Source organism: Spermophilus citellus (assembly GCF_964194105.1).
Source record: "Spermophilus citellus genome assembly, chromosome: X".
NCBI classification, from domain to species: domain Eukaryota; kingdom Metazoa; phylum Chordata; class Mammalia; order Rodentia; family Sciuridae; genus Spermophilus; species Spermophilus citellus.
The window spans coordinates 26,414,176-26,431,637 of record NC_138190.1 but is presented as its reverse complement, the minus strand read 5'-3'; the positions used below and the strand labels follow the sequence as shown (position 1 = coordinate 26,431,637).

Genomic DNA, 17,462 nt, shown 5'->3' with positions numbered 1-17,462 from the left:
TTCCCAATTTATCTACATTTAAAATCATTCTGTGTTTTTTATGAATAAGGGCAACAATTTTTCTGAAAATATATTGACTTCTTTGGGAAATGATTTCTGACATACAGAAGATATTTTTAAAAATTTTTTACAAATTATGTACAGTTTTAAAATTTGCATATCACTAATGGTTACTAGTATCAGTAACACCAAAATATTATTGCCATTTGTAACTTATTGTATACCTTTATATTCCTTAAAATGATGTGTAAGGTAGGCAATCTTATTCTTGGTTTCTCTGCAAGACAACTTAGACTTAAAGAGGTAAAACGATATACCCAAGGCTTCTTGTTTCTTAAGTGGAAGATATATGGAGTCTATGCAAATTATATATAGGCCTTTTCATTCATTCATACCTTTATAAGATATATAAAACACTTAGCATGTGCCAGAAACAGTGCTTAGTATTAGGAATTCAAAGGTATATAAAGCATATTCCTTTTTCTAAAAGTATAGAGTTTTTTGAGTAAAACAGCCCTGTAAATGCAAATACATATTTAGAACATAAAATAGTGTGTTATTAAAAGTGTTTCCAAGTGGGGAAAATGAAGACCACATAGAATGATGTGGCATTGTAGGATATAGCAAAAGGTCAATAATAATAGCAGAGTTTGGCTTGTTCTGGAATTTTTGAGATAGTCAATGTTTTGAGTATAGTATTCATGATTGATTATGTGAATGTCTGTACTGGGAACAGAAGGAAGGAGGAATGGCTGTATAGAAATTAATTAGGTGGTAAAAACCTGACAGTATGGAAATTTATACTGCAAGATGTGGAGGAAAAGATGTTATGGGTTTCCATGAAAGGTCATGGGAATGGGGCTAGAAGGAAGCAGGCAAATTAGAGAATCAATTCTGATTTAGAGAACTGTATATAGAGACAGGAATGGTGAAAAAGAAAGGGAGGAGTAAAGGATGACCTTAAGACTTCTGGCTTGGGAATCACTAAAATTAAAAATAAAGACAGAAAATATTCAAGTTGTTGTCATATTGGGGCTGAGAGCGTAGTTCAGTGGTAGAGCATTTGCCCAGAATGCATGAGTCCCTGGGTTTCATCTCTAGCACCATAACAAAAGTGAGAAAAAAGAATTGTTGACATATTATGTTTGATATTGACATAGAGTGTACTGGTGAGGACAGTTCACAGAAAATTTAGACATTGAGTTTTGGTAAGGGTCAGAACTAGCGGCTGTATCCTAATAAACTTGTAAATCACAGGTTGATAAACACCACCCCACAGAACACACTTGACTCACCATATATTTTTGGAAAATAAAGTTTTATTGAAACCCAGTCACACCTATTCATCTATATTCAGTCTATGGCTGCTTTTGACCTATGACAGCAGATTTGAGTAGAAACAAAGATTGTATGAACCATGAAGCCTAAAATATTTATTCTCTAGACTTTTTACAGATAGTATTCACTAGTACCTGCTGTAGATTTTAGTTAAACCTTTGAGGGTGAAAGAGATTCTATGGGGAAATATCTGAACAGAAAAACTAAAAGGTTCACCCACAATAACTAGATTTCTTTCTGAGGAAAAAATTGCCTGTCTCTTTTAAGCATGGCAAAAGAGTCCCCAATGACTGAAAATAGGTCATATTAAGTGTTGATGTGGGTAATACAGTTAAAAAAATCTATTTGTTCATATGGCAAAAAATAAAACGTTATTATGAGAAACAAGAGATACAAAATGTACAGAATTTTAACAGTGAAAAAAATAGAATAAAAGCACAAGAATGCGTTTCTAAACTCAAAAATTATATACTGTGAGAACTGGAAATCAAAGAATTACTCCAAATTCCTCTGAGGTCTGAGAACAAGGCTCACAACCAAGGAAGGATTAGGGATCAATAAAATAAACAGGGTGTTACACAATGAAATGTCAATCCAGAGCTATAAAAATACCAACATTGGTTATATTGAAAACAGTAAAACTGAAGGAGAAAGCTATCAGTTTATACCACTATGTTTCATTCTTTGCCTTACTCTGTAAATACTTCAAATTATAAAATTTTTATTAACAATGAAAGCAGAACTAGTAGAGTGGGGAGATTAGAAGTTGGACAAAGCCTGTACTCATTTTTATTTTTCTACTGTGTATACTCATTATTATATATATATATATTACCTAAAATATTAAAATTCAGTTTTCTGCTTAGGAAAATATGTATATTTCTATTTCAAACAATATACATAAAGATCGTACAACAAACTAGCAGAAACTATATTAATGAATATTGGGTAATTAAAGATTGCTTAAACAAATATAGAAAGCACTAATCATAAATAGAAACAATATACTGAATCACATTCTATATTAATATATTCTGTACATCAAAGGACAGCATTAGAAGAGTAAAAATGAGTAGAAGATATTTGAAATATGCTTATTACAGATGAAGTGTGTGCACCTATAATTATGAATATTTCCTATGAATCTTTAAGAAAGGAACCAACAGTAAAACAGAAAAATGGGAAAAAAAACCTCCTGAAAAGTGATAAGTGACAAATCAGGGCTTGTGGACTGCTTCTAATATTTTAAAGTTTGACCTGGATGCTGTTGATACAATGTTCACTTTATAGGAAAAAACTAATTTTTTTTTTGCCTCACAGTAATACTTAGACTTTTTTGATTTTCCCAAATAAGAAATTCAAAGAGCTAATAAATACACAAAAGTTTCAAAGTCCCATTAGTATTTATGAACATACAAATTAAAATTAAAATTAAATATCTCCATATACCAAACAGAATGGTTGAAATTTAAGTATGATAATACCAAGTGGTGGTGAATACTGCCAGATGCTGTGTTAAAAAATTTGTATGTATTTCTTCATTTCACCCTCATAATCAACCTTAGGAGATAGGTGTTATTTTTAGAACCACTTTTCAGAGAGATCATTCACCTGCCCAAGGCCACGTGATAAATGATGTTGGTGTCAGGATTCCAACCTGGGTTGTTGATCTACCTGTTTGAAAAAGCACCAGTATGGGTTCAGTCACACAACTGTGTCCAGTGGTGGCTATGAGGCACAGCTGAAGTGGAATCTAATTCTACATGCATGTATCCAGGCCCAATATGTAAATTATGTATGGACTTTCTAATTTAGCCTAGAAAGCTGGAGTAGTGACTTAGAGATGCTAAAAAAAGGAGTCTGTATGAAGAATGAGGAGCATTGGAACCAGGGCCTGTTGGAAAAACTTTGTAACTACTAGTATACTTAATATTTATTAAATATTTTACTCCTTGGAAAATTGTGTGGGGTATATTAGATAGCTCTTTGTCACTACAACAACATAGTGAGCTGGGTCAACTTTATACAGGGAGTTATTTAATTCACAGTTCTAAAAATGAAAGAGCATGGTACCAGGACCAGCTTGGTTCTGGGGAAGACCTTACAGCTGTGTCACATCATGAAAGCAATATGTGCAGGAATAAGCAGTTTTATCACCAGACAGGGAATCAGAGAGACCTGGGTGGAGCCAGATCAGGCCTTTATAACAATCCTCTTAATAGAACTACCTTAGTCCCTGCTAAGAGTAGGGCCCTCAGTGAACTCCTGCTAGGCCCCATTTCTTAAAGGATCCCCACCTCAACATCACTTCCAACACATGAACCATTAGGGAACAAACCAATCCAAACCATATTGGGGAGGAAACAGCAAGGTACTATGATTATGGACAGAAAACTAATTTAATTTTTATTTATCAGTACCTGTACTACAGACCATGAGACTTTAGCCAAAGTTCTTCCCACTCACCTAATCAAAGATGAAATATGAAGGAAGAATTAGTCAGCAACCCAATGCTGAATTTGCAGACCTAAGTGTAAAGCCACAATGGATATGTCATAAGGCTACTAGGGTGTTATTTATTTAAATTTATTTCTTGGAATTGAACACCACATTAATGGCCTGAAAGTGTTAAAGTATGTCCCATAGTACCTAAATTACTCCCTAAATGTAATTTATGCTTGAGAATAATCTGACTAACTTGATTTAGAGCAGCAGGAAATAAGTTATGCTGCACATAAATGAACCAGCAGTGTAATTTTAAATACCACTTGCATAGTGAATGAGAATTTTAATATTTGCAAAATTTTAAAATCACTTGATTTATTATCCATATGTTTATGCTGTCATTTTTTGTCCTTTATTTAGTTTGGTCTACATTTACTCTTACTGCCAGGAAAAAAAAATCAAACTTTTTTCCCCTAGAAATAATATAGAAGGTAAAACATTTATTTTTCAGAATGCTGTTTTTACTGTCTCTATTTCTAGCTATTCATGAGCCTTTTCCCTCAGTTATAGACAGTTCAATCAATGGAATGAGGGAAATTTAGGGAACAGTGACAGATTAGAGATTAAATTTATAAATGTAACATTGTAAAACCAACAAAAATTTATACACATTCATTCAGAATCTTCCTTGGTGGAGAAGAGTTTATGTTTATAAGTAGTCATGATAAAAAATGTAGATTAAACTCTACTATTAACAACACATATTAAATGCTGAAGAGTATATTTTAAAATTTTATGTGATGCTTCAAATAGAGTATTATTACTCACATTAAATGTCAGCATGTGTAAAGCACATGCTTTTATTCTTAATATTTTGTTTGAATAGTTACTCATTTTAACAGTAATTTTAATAATAAAGTTAAATCAACTTCACAGTTTTCAAAGTTTTAGCAGCTGCATGTTATAGTAAACACTTTATATACTTATCAAGTGACATTCTAAGTTATTTATATGAAGTCTTTCAGGATGTAAAGTTTTGGGTTGCTGGAGGTGGGGAGAAGAGAGCTACAGGAAGGGGGACATTTCAGGAATATGTAATTGATGTTACCAAATCCTGAGGCAAAGCAGGATTTGAGAGGATTGCAGACAGTCCTTTGTGGCTGGAAAACCCATCCTGCTTCACATTTTGGACCCGGAACAGGTGTGTGAATGGAGTGCTAGGGCCCTTAGCCTGTTTCCCCTTTTCTTCCTAATTCTAATTCTGTGTTTTTTTAAAAATATATTTTTTTCTAGTAGATGGACACAATGCCTTTATTTTATTTATTTTATTTTTATATGGTGCTGAGGATCGAAGCTTATACCTCACATGTGTTAAGCAAGTGCTCCGCTGAGCTACAACCACAGCGCCTAATTCTGTCTTAATCAACTGTATGAAACCTAAAGGTTTTTCTTTTCTTGGATGAATATAAAAGAAACATAAGCTGTGAAGAGGATTAGGGAGTAGGTTAGAAGGAGGGTTGTGCAATCTGAGGAAAGATAGTAATTGCCGGTATGATAAGTGGTGGAGGGATGTATCTGTGCAATAAGTCTGAGGCTAGAAATCTTTAGGGTATGCAGCAGTCTGGAATGAAGATTAAGTGATAATAGCACATTTGTTGGAAAAACAGTTCAATTTTAGTAGCTGAAGGTGTTGGCAAGGCAAGTAGCTGATAGGTGGTTGGAAGAGTATAAAGGAAAAGCAAGAAGGGAATCAATGACTGCTACAAAGGTGGACTTGGAAATTGTGAACAACTAGTAACTCCTCTGAGCTCAGGTTAACTGCTATCTATTTCTCATTCTGTAGTAGTAGGAGGAGAGTTGGAAGTAGCAGTCATTAGCATCTAAGACAGACACTCAAAATTCTTTTAAAATTGTTTTATTTTTCTGATTCTCAAATTATAAGAACATATTATATAAAAACTAGACAATAATAAAAAATATATAATGACAACTGAAATCAACTCTAGTATCACCAAGATGGAACAATGGTAACTATACTTTACAGCTTTTTAGATTCTCATTCAACAGCAATACTTCACTCCAAAGATATAAGTGCCTGTAATACATGCATTATGCAGTTCTTTTTTAAAGGAAATAAACTCTTAGGATGTATTCTTAGGTCATGTATTGTATATTAAATACCACTGAAAATATAATAATGGTAAATTATTTATAGACATGAAAAACATTCCCAGTGTCATTTTATTGCTGGAGGATATATCTTATTTAATTAACAATAGAATATAATTAATTATCAAAAGCAGATTCTTATTTTTAAACCAGCTGTAATTACAGAATACCTCTTTGGCTACCAATGGATACATTTTTCTATGTCACCAAACTACTGTGTTTTACATATTTTTAAGGTTAGAGATATAGAGATTTATTAAATGCAATACCTATCAGAATGTGATGTACATGTAGATATCTTATATTTTATGTAGATATAATTAAACCTTAGGTAATTAAAAAATAAAGGAAAAAACCTACCAGTCTAATTCATAATTGTTTAACTGCTAAGATGGAAATATATTCCAGAAAAAGGAAATTCTTCCTAGAGAATATGTAAGGTAGTAGAAAGGTGGCATGTAGACCAGAGATACCTGGTCTCCTACTCTACTATTTAATACTTGTTTTTTTTTTTCCTAATCTTGTGGCAAGTTATTCCACCTCTCAGTTTTCTCCATTGGAACATAGGAATAATAATTATTATGTTGTAGGGGTATTTTAAGTGTGAATGAAATTGTTATAGTTAAAGCATTGTCCCAGGGTTTCATAAACTGACTTCCAGACCACTCACGTATAATCGAATCAAGCCTTTATTGAAGCACACTGGTGGCGGCTGACCAGAACATAGAGCTGTTCCCCTGATCAGCCCCGAACAATTGCAAGGGCACTCCTTATAAGCCTGAAAACCGCAAAAGGGATGTTCGGGGGGTCTAGCCAATGCAAGCAAGCCAGGTTATAGAAGCGGGACACTGCAGTCAAGCGGAGGGAAGCCTAACCAATAACAGTTAGCCCAGTCACTCCAGTTACAGAAATAGAGCCTCGTTACCCTAGTTACAGAAACAATACCCCATTAGGTAGTTCCGTGTTCTTAAAGGTTTCTATAGCAAAAGGAAAAGAACATCTTGCTCCAGTCATGACTCTTCTACTTGGCATGGTTGTTTACAGGATGAAGTCATAAAACAAAACGGAGTCACATTTGCTCCTACTACCACAAAATGGTGTATGCATAGTAGATTGTAAGAACAGAGTGTAATGCCTGGTTCACCATTCTCTTCCGAAGAAACCAATAGGTTGATATAGCTGTATTTAAGTTCTAAAGATATTTGAAATTCCTAAATGAGAGTAAATGTCTGGAAAGATGTCATGGCATTGAAAAGTATAATCCAATGTACCTTAAGACTAAAACTCAAGGAAATTTGGTAAATAACTGTACTGAGGTACAGCACTACACACATGAATTGTAAGGATGGGTTTTGGTTTAGCGCTAGCAGGTTATTTTAGGATAGGCCCCAGAAGACCTGGTGGATCATGTGCCCCATAAGACTTCAAGTGTTACTTTATAGCCATAATTTTCACCTTGAATTTATATTATAATTACCTGGGTGCTTTAATATCACCAATGTCAGAGTCCCACCTTCAAAAATATTGCTTGAATTGGTCTAAAGTAGAGCCCCAGGAACAGTGTTTTGTTATTGTTGCTATTTTTCAATGCCCAGGTGATTATTATATCCAACTGTCTTAAGATAAATATGAAGCCCTGGTTTGTGTGATTTCAGCCTTAGTTCATTCTATGAACAGAAAATGACCAAATATCTTCTTCTTCATATGCTTTTCATATGAAATATCAATACATTGCTTTGTACTAAGCTCCTTCGGCATTCTAATTTAACATAGTTTTATTGATTCTTTTAAATTAGTGACAGCAGAATGCATTACAATTCATACTACACAAATACAACACAATTTTTCATATCTCTGGCTGTATATAATGTATATTCACACCAATTTGTATCTTCATACATATACTTTGGATAATAATGTCCATCACATTCCACCATCATTGCTAACCCCTGCCCCCTCCCTTCTACTCCCATGACTCTGCCCTATCTAGAATTCATCTATTCCTCCCATGCTCCACCTCCCTACCCCACTATGAATCAGTCTTCTTATATCAGAGAAAACATTCAGGACTTGTTTTTTGGGGATTGGCTAAATTCACTTAGCGTTATCTTCTCCAACGCCATCCATTTATCTTCAAATGCCATGATTTTATTCTCTTTTGTTGATGAGTAATATTCCATTGTGTATACAAGTCACATTTTTTATCTATTCATCTATTGGACATCTAGTTTGGTTCCACAGTTTACCTATTATGAATTGAGCTGCTATAAACATTGATGTGGCTGTGTCCCTATAGTATGCTGTTTTTAAGTCCTTTGAGGATAGACCAAGGAGAGGGATAGCTGGATCAAATGGTGGTTCCATTTCTAATTTTCCAAGAAATCTTCATACTGCTTTCCATATTGGCTGCACCAATTTGCAGTCCCACCAGCAGTGTATGAGTGTGCCTTCTTCCCCACATCCTCACCAACAATTATTGTTGTTTGTATTCATAATTGCTGCCATTCTGACTGGTTTGAGATGAAATCTTAGAGTGGTTTTGATTTGCATTTCTCTAATTGCTAGAGATGATGAACATTTTTTCATATATTTGTTGATTGATTATATACCCTCTTCTGAGAAGTGTATGTTCCAGGCCTTTGCCCATTTATTGATTATTTGTTTTTCTTTTATTTTTTGGGTTTTTTTTTCTTTTTTCTTAGCTTGTTGAGTTCTTTATATACCCTAGAGATTGGTGCTCTATCTGATATGTGAGAGGTAAAATTTTTCTCCCAAGATGTGGGCTCTCTATTACCTCTCATATTATTTCTTTTGCTGAGAAGAAACATTTTTAGTTTGAATCCATCCCATTCCTTGATTCCTGGTTTTAATTTTTGTGCTATAGGAGTCTTATTAAGGAAGTTGGGGCCTAAACCAACATGATAATTAGGGCCTACTTTTTCTTGTATTAGACGCAGGGTCTTTGGCTTAATTCCTAAGTCCTTGATCCACTTTGAATTGAGTTTTGTGCATGGTGAAAGATAGGGGTTTAATTTCATTTTGTTGCATATGGATTTCCAGTTTTCCCAGCACCATTTGTGGAAGAGCTATCTTTTCTCCAATGTATGTTTTTGGCTCCTTTATATAATATAAGATAACTGTAATTTTGTGGGTTAGTCTCTGTTTCCTCTATTCTGTACCATTGGTCAAACAGTCTGTTTTGGTGCCAATACCATGCTGTTTTGTTACTATTGCTCTGTAGTATAGTTGAAGGTCTGGTATAGTAATGCCACCTGCTTCACTCTTTCTCCTAAGGATTGCTTTAGCTATTCTGGGTCTCTTATTTTTTCAGATGAATTTCATGATTGCTTTTTCTATTTCTATGAGAAATACCATTGGAATTTTGATTGTAATTGTATTAAATCTGTATAGTGCTTTAGGAATTATGGTCATTTTGATAATATTGATTCTGCCTATCCAAGAGCAACGTAATTATTTTCATCTTCTAAGGTCTTCTTCAATTTCTTTCTTTAGGGTTCTGTAGTTTTAATTGTATAGATCTTTCACCTCTTTTGTTGATTCCCAAGTATTTAATTTTTCTTGAAGCTATCCAATTTAACATATTAGAGGAAATAACAAAACAATAAACATGAAACGAATAACACTTATCACCTGGTTGAGATTAGTATATATTAGTTGGTTAATTGCTTGTTGACATCTGAGCCTACAGTACAAATTACATCTGTCATTTTGGATTCTTTATGATGTTAATGAATAGACAATTTTGAGTCAAGAGTAATATTGAAACTGATAAATTTTATGAGATATTTGGATCCAAAAATATTTTGAAATTAAATATGTAGCTTGCAAATAATTTATTGTAATGTTTAAATAATTTAATATTCTTGGTATTATATATATATATATATATATATATATATATATATATATAGAGAGAGAGAGAGAGAGAGAGAGAGAGAAGTTAAATGGTATTACTCCAAATAGTTGTCTTTTTCTTTTATTCAATTGATAAATATATACAATTTTACAGATAATATAGTCTTTAATTTTAAACGACCCTTCCTACTCAATGTCAATATTATCTATTAATTGAAACTGAAATCTACAAATGGAAGAAACTATAAAAATATTACTTTTGTCAATAAAAAATTATATGCTATGTCAACATAATTTGTTTTATATAATCCATTTTTTGATCCATATTTTCTACTTCTAGGCAATTTGACAAATCTGTTGAAAAATGGCGGCGTTTTCATTATGACATGAAGATATTTAACCAATGGCTAACAGAAGCTGAACAGTTTTTCAAAAAGACACAAATTCCTGAGAATTGGGAACATGCTAAATACAAATGGTATCTTAAGGTAAGTTTGGGGTATTTCTTTTTTGAATTGTCTATCTTCACCATAATGTCATAAGTCTTTATGTTCAGATTGTGAATAATGACCAAACTTTATAATTCCTGACTTTGGTTATCGCTGTAAATTCTATAAAAATCACCACAATAATCATGTTGAGAGATTGTTGTGAACTTTTTGTGAAAGGATGAGGGAGTCATCTTAGACAGCTGGTTTATCTGATGAACTTCAAAGTGTAATTGCGTCTATGTTGCAGGGAATCGTCTTACAGCCAAGTATACATACTATGGCTTTTGGACAGTGTGTGTTTTTGCCTTATGTTGGAACCTGTCCAGGATGAGAACTTGTGATATACTTAGCAATAATGTGGTTGCTAGAAATATCCATCATGATAAAATTATAGTTCTGTTTCCCTAAAGACAATTTGTGGTGATGCAGCAATATTTCTATATAGTCTATTGACAAAATGCCTTCTGAGATAGACCAGAGGCCAAAACAATGCAGAGTTAATTGGTGGTACTTATTGACTTTTTTATGGTTTATGTTAATGGAGATGCAACATATGGATTATAACTAGTGTATAGTTTAATTTCAGTTTGTTGTGTGTTTTGAATATATAGATAAGAATAAATTAGATTGTGGGGGATATAATTTACTTGATAAATTATATAGTTTAGGTGTAAGAAATATTGTGTTTATTATACCAAGGCTTAAGTATTTCTGTAGCATTTTTAGCTCAAGTTGTTCATGTTGCAATTTTCAATCATCCATACTTGAATTGTAGCCAATTTTTAATGCCAGAAAATACAGATTAAGATAGATGAAGACAAAGAAAATGGTATTTCATTGAATAGTTTAGGCATTTAAAAATGCTGGATTCATAAAAGCAATATGATATTAAACTTTACCATTCTCCATTCTCAAATAGTTTTGCATAGCAAACATGCCTTCTGATATCAAGTATTTAAACATTCAAACATCTATGTATGGCAAGCTATGGAAACATTGAAAATGAATTTTTAAAAATATTGTAAAATTACATTTGAATATTATAGAATTTTATGCCTCTTATATTTATGTCCAATCTATGATCAGTTCCACCTATTGGGTATTTTAAACATCAGATATTATATTTTTCATGTCTTAGAATTGTGATTTAGGTATGTTTATATCTATCTTCCATGTGTCTATTCAACATGCTTAGTCTTTCCTCTACCTTCTTGAGAATATGGAATACAGATATTAATGATTATAATGTTATTGTCTAATAATTTTATTATCTGTGTCTACTTTGGGTTAATTTAGTTGATCTATTTTCTCCTCATTATGAGTATGTTTTAGTGCTTATTTGGATAACAGGTAATTTTTGATTATATGCAATACAGTGCATTTTAACCTTTTGAGTGCTTGTTATTTTGGTATTCGAATAAAAAATTAACCTTTATTCTAGGATAGTTAATTTAATTGAAAACAACTTGATATTTTTTAGATATTTATTTTATACTTCGTTAATTGTGACTAAATAGATCTAATGTTGTCCCACCACTGAGGCAAAGCCCTTCTGAGTGTTCTGATGCCCTATGAATAATGAGGTTTTCCACTGTGACTGGTAGCAACAGATACTATTACCAACCAAATGTGATTTTTGGTGATTGTTTCCTATAGTCTTTTTATATAGTTCTTTCTCTAACTTTGGGTAGTTTTCTCACATATATTAGCTAGCTGATTATAACTCATCTGAAGACAGGAAGGGAGCCCTCTGCAGCATCCAGAGTTCTCCCTCTATGTGTCTACCTCCTTTCTATACACCCTTGACTTCCCTTGTACTCTAAGCTTTATTTCCTGGACTCGGAGAACAGGAGGCTTTGTAAGCATTCTCTCCTCCTTTGTGTTAATCTGGGAATCTCTCTAGGCAGATGCTGGGACAATTGTAAGGCTCACTTCATTTGCTTCCAATTTCTCAGGGATCAATGTCCTTCAGTGTCTTCAAAACCACTGTTTCATACATTTTTGTGTATTTTTCAAAAAGCAAGTTAAATCTGGTCTCTTTTAACTTCAAATTGGCAAGAAGCATGAATCCAAACCATTTTATTTTGATGTCATTTGATCTTCTAATACATTACTACTATACAATCTTGAAACTTTATAGTAATTTTGCATTTTGGAGAATATTGAAAAGTCCTCATTTATTGACAGTACAGTTTAGTTGCAATTTATAAACATTTATCAAAACATTACTTAATTGGATAAATTACTTAATTGGACTCTATTTTATTTAGCCTATTTCTTTTTCAGCCTAGATGAAGTAATAAAGAGAATTCTAGATACTTAGGGGAAATTTCTTCTAGCTACAGGGCCATGGATAATATGACAAATCCTCCAATAAAGTAAGTAAGTAAAGTAAGTAAGTAAAAAAAATCATGCACATGTGCACACGTACATACACACACACACACACACACACACACACACACACGTGCAAATGACTGAGGTTATGTTTCACTTCTGAGTAAATTTCCAATAAAAGGCCCAGAGAGACACTGTAAGATACATCTATTGATAAGGTTAATGGAAGGTTTGGAATTTTCAGTTGTCTTGGCTAACATCATTATTGATAAATAATGAATAGAAGAGAGAGTTTACATATTTGCTATGACATTATTTTCAAAACAGATTATATATGATGTATATGGTGCAACAAATCTGTCTGTTAGCATCTTACATATTTGTTGGCATCAAGTAGTAATGGTTATTTTGAGGAAAAGTAACCAAGTAGTCCATATCCTAAGCAATCGTATACAGAGGTATATTGGTCTTTGAAAACTTATATATACAATTTTCAGGAAAGAAAAAATTTCTAGATATGAAATGAAATAAAAATATATGTATATGTTTTAAGCTTGTCCACATGTATTTCTACTGAATTGCATTTGATTTATTATTTTCAATTTTAAATAGAGAAATCAAGTATTTTTGAAAACCCAAACCCAGGGGGCTGGGGGTATGACTCAGTGGTAGAACTCTTGCCTAGCACATGTAGGTGCTAGGTTTGATCTTCAGCACCATATTAAAAAATAAATTAAATAAAGGTATTATGTCTACCTACACCTAAAAAAATTTAAAACAATCAAAACCCAGAAGGATCAAAAGTTAGAGGTTAGCCTCAGAAACTTACACCCTCAACAACTTAGCAAGACCCTGTCTCAAAATAAAAATAAATAAAAAAGAGTTGTAGCTCAGTGGTGAAGCATCCTTGGGTTCATTCCCCAGTACCAAGAAAATAAAGAGAAATCAGTGCCTTAACTGATACTTGGTATTGTCATTCAAAATAAAGTGACTGTCAAAACCAGAAAGGTTGTCTGCTTCCATGTAACTCAATTATTTCTTCTCTGTCACAAGTGAATAATAAAATTACATATATAAATTAATATTTTCTCAAGCTATTCCAAAGCAATATGCCATGTTACTGTAGGGAATCTCTTAAATCACCACATTTTTTAGTAACTGAGGTAATATCAATCATGTGATATGCCATTAAAATTGGTTTATGAAAAAATACTCAGTTATTTCTTCATATTTTAATGTGTTTATTCAACAAGTAGTAATTCAGTGAATATGTTAAGTTTTATCTCCCACAATAATCATGCTATGCCACATTAAGCTGTATTGCAAATCTGAAGAGTGTAAAGAGATTGGATATTAGATTCAGAAAGCTTGGGTTCAAATCTTAGCTCTTTTAGCTTAATATCTGAAGAATCTTGTGAAAATGTGCTAATTCTCCCCTATGTTTCTGTTTTCTCTTTAAAGTGGAAATAACAATGATATGTGAATAAGCCACTGAAGAATGGCATTTTTCACAAAATTATTACTCATTAAATGTAGAACCTTGGACTGGGACTGGGACTCAGAGGTAGAGTGCTTGCCTAGCATGCGTGAGGCACTGGGTTCAATCCTCAGCATCACATAAAGTAAAATAAAGATGTTGTGTCCACCTCTAACTCTAGAATTTTTTTAAAAAATTGTAGAATCTTATTATATTTAATCACTGTTCATAAGTAATCAGCCCATGTTTACAAAACTAACTTTTTACTGAATTATTTTTCTCAAACATCTGGAATATAGAGGGACTTACCTGGAAACTTCATTAATCTTTATTTTCATATACTATGATGTCTTCTCAAAATATAGCTTTTGGACTAGGAATTGAGGAAAATACCAATTCAGCCAGACATATCTGCCTCAGATAGCTGACATTTCTGCCTACTCATTTTCTAACTAACAAGAAGAAATGTTAATGAGGGCTTTCAGAAAGAAAGCTGAATTCCATGAAGGAAACTTATGAAAATAATGTTAACTCATATAGTGACAAAGTGAATTGTTATGCCATCAAATACCTTGAGTGAAAACAGGGAAGCAGAAATCATAAAATGCCCAAGCATTTAGGTCTAGCATGTTTTTTGTAGACTAGAAAGAAATAAGTTTTAAAACATGAGCTGTTATTGAATGGGATTGAAAATTCTTAAAGTTGATAATAGAAACAATAAAAATCACCATTAGATTAAGTACTTAAAAGAGCTCAATATTCTTCATATGAATGGAAATATAACCTATTTGCTTTGTGGCATAATGCTGCTTCATGAACCATTTAAAAATTAACAGCACTTTCTAAAGAATTTTTCTGTGAACAAGCATGAGGCCTTGAGTCTTAAGGAATTCCATTTGAAATCTACCTTAGGATGTAATTGTAATAGATTGTTTAGATGGAATTTTTAAGCCTTAAATTAATAAATGTTAAGCAAACATAGGGAGTGAAACAATAAAGTGTTATTTTGATATGAATTAACTGCTGTTTTTTTAGGCAAAATATAGTCATGTTAGTGTTAAATAGTTTTCTGGTGTATCCTGCAATGTTACTGTGTTTCACTGCTCCATAGTTTAGATTATATGGTATATTTGAAATATATCTATATGTTGCTGTAAATTAGCACAATGAAAAACTGTTCACTTTGTGGAATAATAAATCTGAACTCATTGTGATGGGAGGATCCAAATATCGATATGGGCTAAATATGATGTATTTTAATACTCATCTTGTTTTACCATCAAATATCAAAAAACTTACAATCATGTTCTAGTGTGGCAAAATGAACTGTTTCTTCCCTCAAATTAGAAATGGGCATGGAGAATGGAAAATTATGTTCAAATCCATTTAATTATAGAAGGAGAACCTTACTGTGATCTCTCAGATGAAGAACAATGAATGGGATAGAAAAAGGGGGCACTGGTTCCCTGGAGTTGGGGAGAACAGTCAAAGAAGAACACAAAAGTGTCATAGACAAGTTTAGCTGCTCTTCAGTTCTGCCTTACCTTGGCTATTAGTGATTGAAGAAAGCACTTTGTAAAGGACTCAATTCTGATGAGCTTAGATTCACAGAGCACAATGGAATTGAGATGAATCCTGTCCAAAAGCTTGAGACAAGTGGGTGCATGAAAAGTCTCTGTTCTTCCTAATGGAAGTGCCCATAGCTTTTCATTCTTCTTATTCTGCTTTCTGAACTTGCAGCCCAGAAAATCTTCAGGTAGCAGGTGCTGCTATTGAAAAGACATTGGCTTGTACAGAAATGAAGAGTGCTGAATGGATGTGCATAGGTCACTGACAGTATCTGTTAAGGAAAGTGAGTTTTGCTGTTTTTATTAGGATGCACCTTAATATTATTTAATTGGTAATCTACTCCCTCAAATGACTATATAGGAGATAACTGACATGATATTAATAGGGATTGAATCAAATGCTGTCTACAAAAAGGCATATGGTGTAAAAGACTAAAATGGATACCAGTATGTTTTCCATACAGTCAGTGTTTTACAGTGCTGATTTCACCAGCTGGCTTGTGAGTTTGACAGCTTCTTAACAGCCGCACTGCTGAGACTTAAATGCTGATAGAAACTTTGATGGAAAAATCACTTGAGTAAATATTTCTGCCATCTGTTGCCCTTCATTGGGACCCCAATGTTAAGAATAATTCATACTATTGCTTGCCCTTTATATTTCCCCAGCAGTAATAAAATTTCAGAAGATTTCATTTTGTGGTCACAAACCTATCCTGGTTTCCATAACTAGAGGACATACACTAACATAAGGGAATCAGCAAGAAAATTTACTGCTAAGAGAATTTGTCTCCAGTCACTTTCCAGTCACTTGCTTAAGGGTTACAGCAATGTATAAGGATGGGAATACATTTTAAAATGAGCTTTGCAATGTTATAATCTGGTAGTGGCAAGAAAATTTAGTCTCAATACAGTTAAACAGTTGGGCACTTCATTCTTACGTAAATATTGTTAGACCTTTATTGCTACTTAGAAACTCTTCTACAATTTCTTGGCTCCTGTGCATGTTTTCAGAAGTAGTAAATAACAGATTTATTGGGAGTTTGGCAAAGTGCAGAAATTCAGAGAGGGGCTCTAAATCATAACCCGTCAAATGCATCTTTCATAAATAAGTATATTAAATTAATTGGAAAATTTCAGTGGCTTGTTCTTACAGTTCTGTTGTCCAACATGACATGTTTAAGAAGATGACAGATTGTTGTACATTATTGGAAAGATGCAAGAACAAGAACTATAACTTACTGTAATAACCACAGCAGTAAAAAACTGCTTAAAATGCTTGAAAAATAAACCATCCCTAAGGGATCTCCATTTTTACAGTATGAAAATATCAAGAAAATAAGAAAAAAAAAGTGGAGCATGCTAATTGCACATCTCAAATTTAAAACAAAACATCATGCCAATATAGAAGCAATGAGAAGTAGAAATTGATATTTAATGAAATATAAAATTGTTGTTAGTATAACTAATTTTTATTAATAACAATACTTTGAAAGAAGATATTCTAGCCACATTGATCTTTTTGGTGTTTCTTCTTACATACTTTGTTACTATTCCTTCTAAAACTTTTTCCTAACTTTAAACTTACTTTTCATTTTTCCTGAGGGTTCTAAATTACCCCTAGTCTATCTCCCATGTCCCAACTCCTGTTCATTTTTATACACTTATCTTTATGTCATATTCTCATACATGCCTTTGGTGGTAACTCCCTCTGTTTTAAAGAGTTCACAAACATTCATGCACAAACACACATCAAAGAGTATT

General features: G+C 32.9%; 1 protein-coding gene across 6 annotated transcripts in view; it reads left to right on the top strand.

The window, feature by feature from the left end:
• The window catches only part of DMD (dystrophin), a gene marked incomplete at its 3' end in the record, with an annotated part of 2,539,585 nt that overhangs the window by 1,404,322 nt on the left and 1,117,801 nt on the right, over nucleotides 1–17,462 (top strand). For all 6 annotated transcript variants that reach the window (XM_081277777.1, XM_081277778.1, XM_081277780.1 and 3 more), the window contains one exon: nucleotides 10,169–10,316. In XM_081277777.1, coding sequence (XP_081133903.1) covers nucleotides 10,169–10,316 — 148 coding nt within the window. The remainder of the gene's footprint in view (nucleotides 1–10,168; nucleotides 10,317–17,462) is intronic.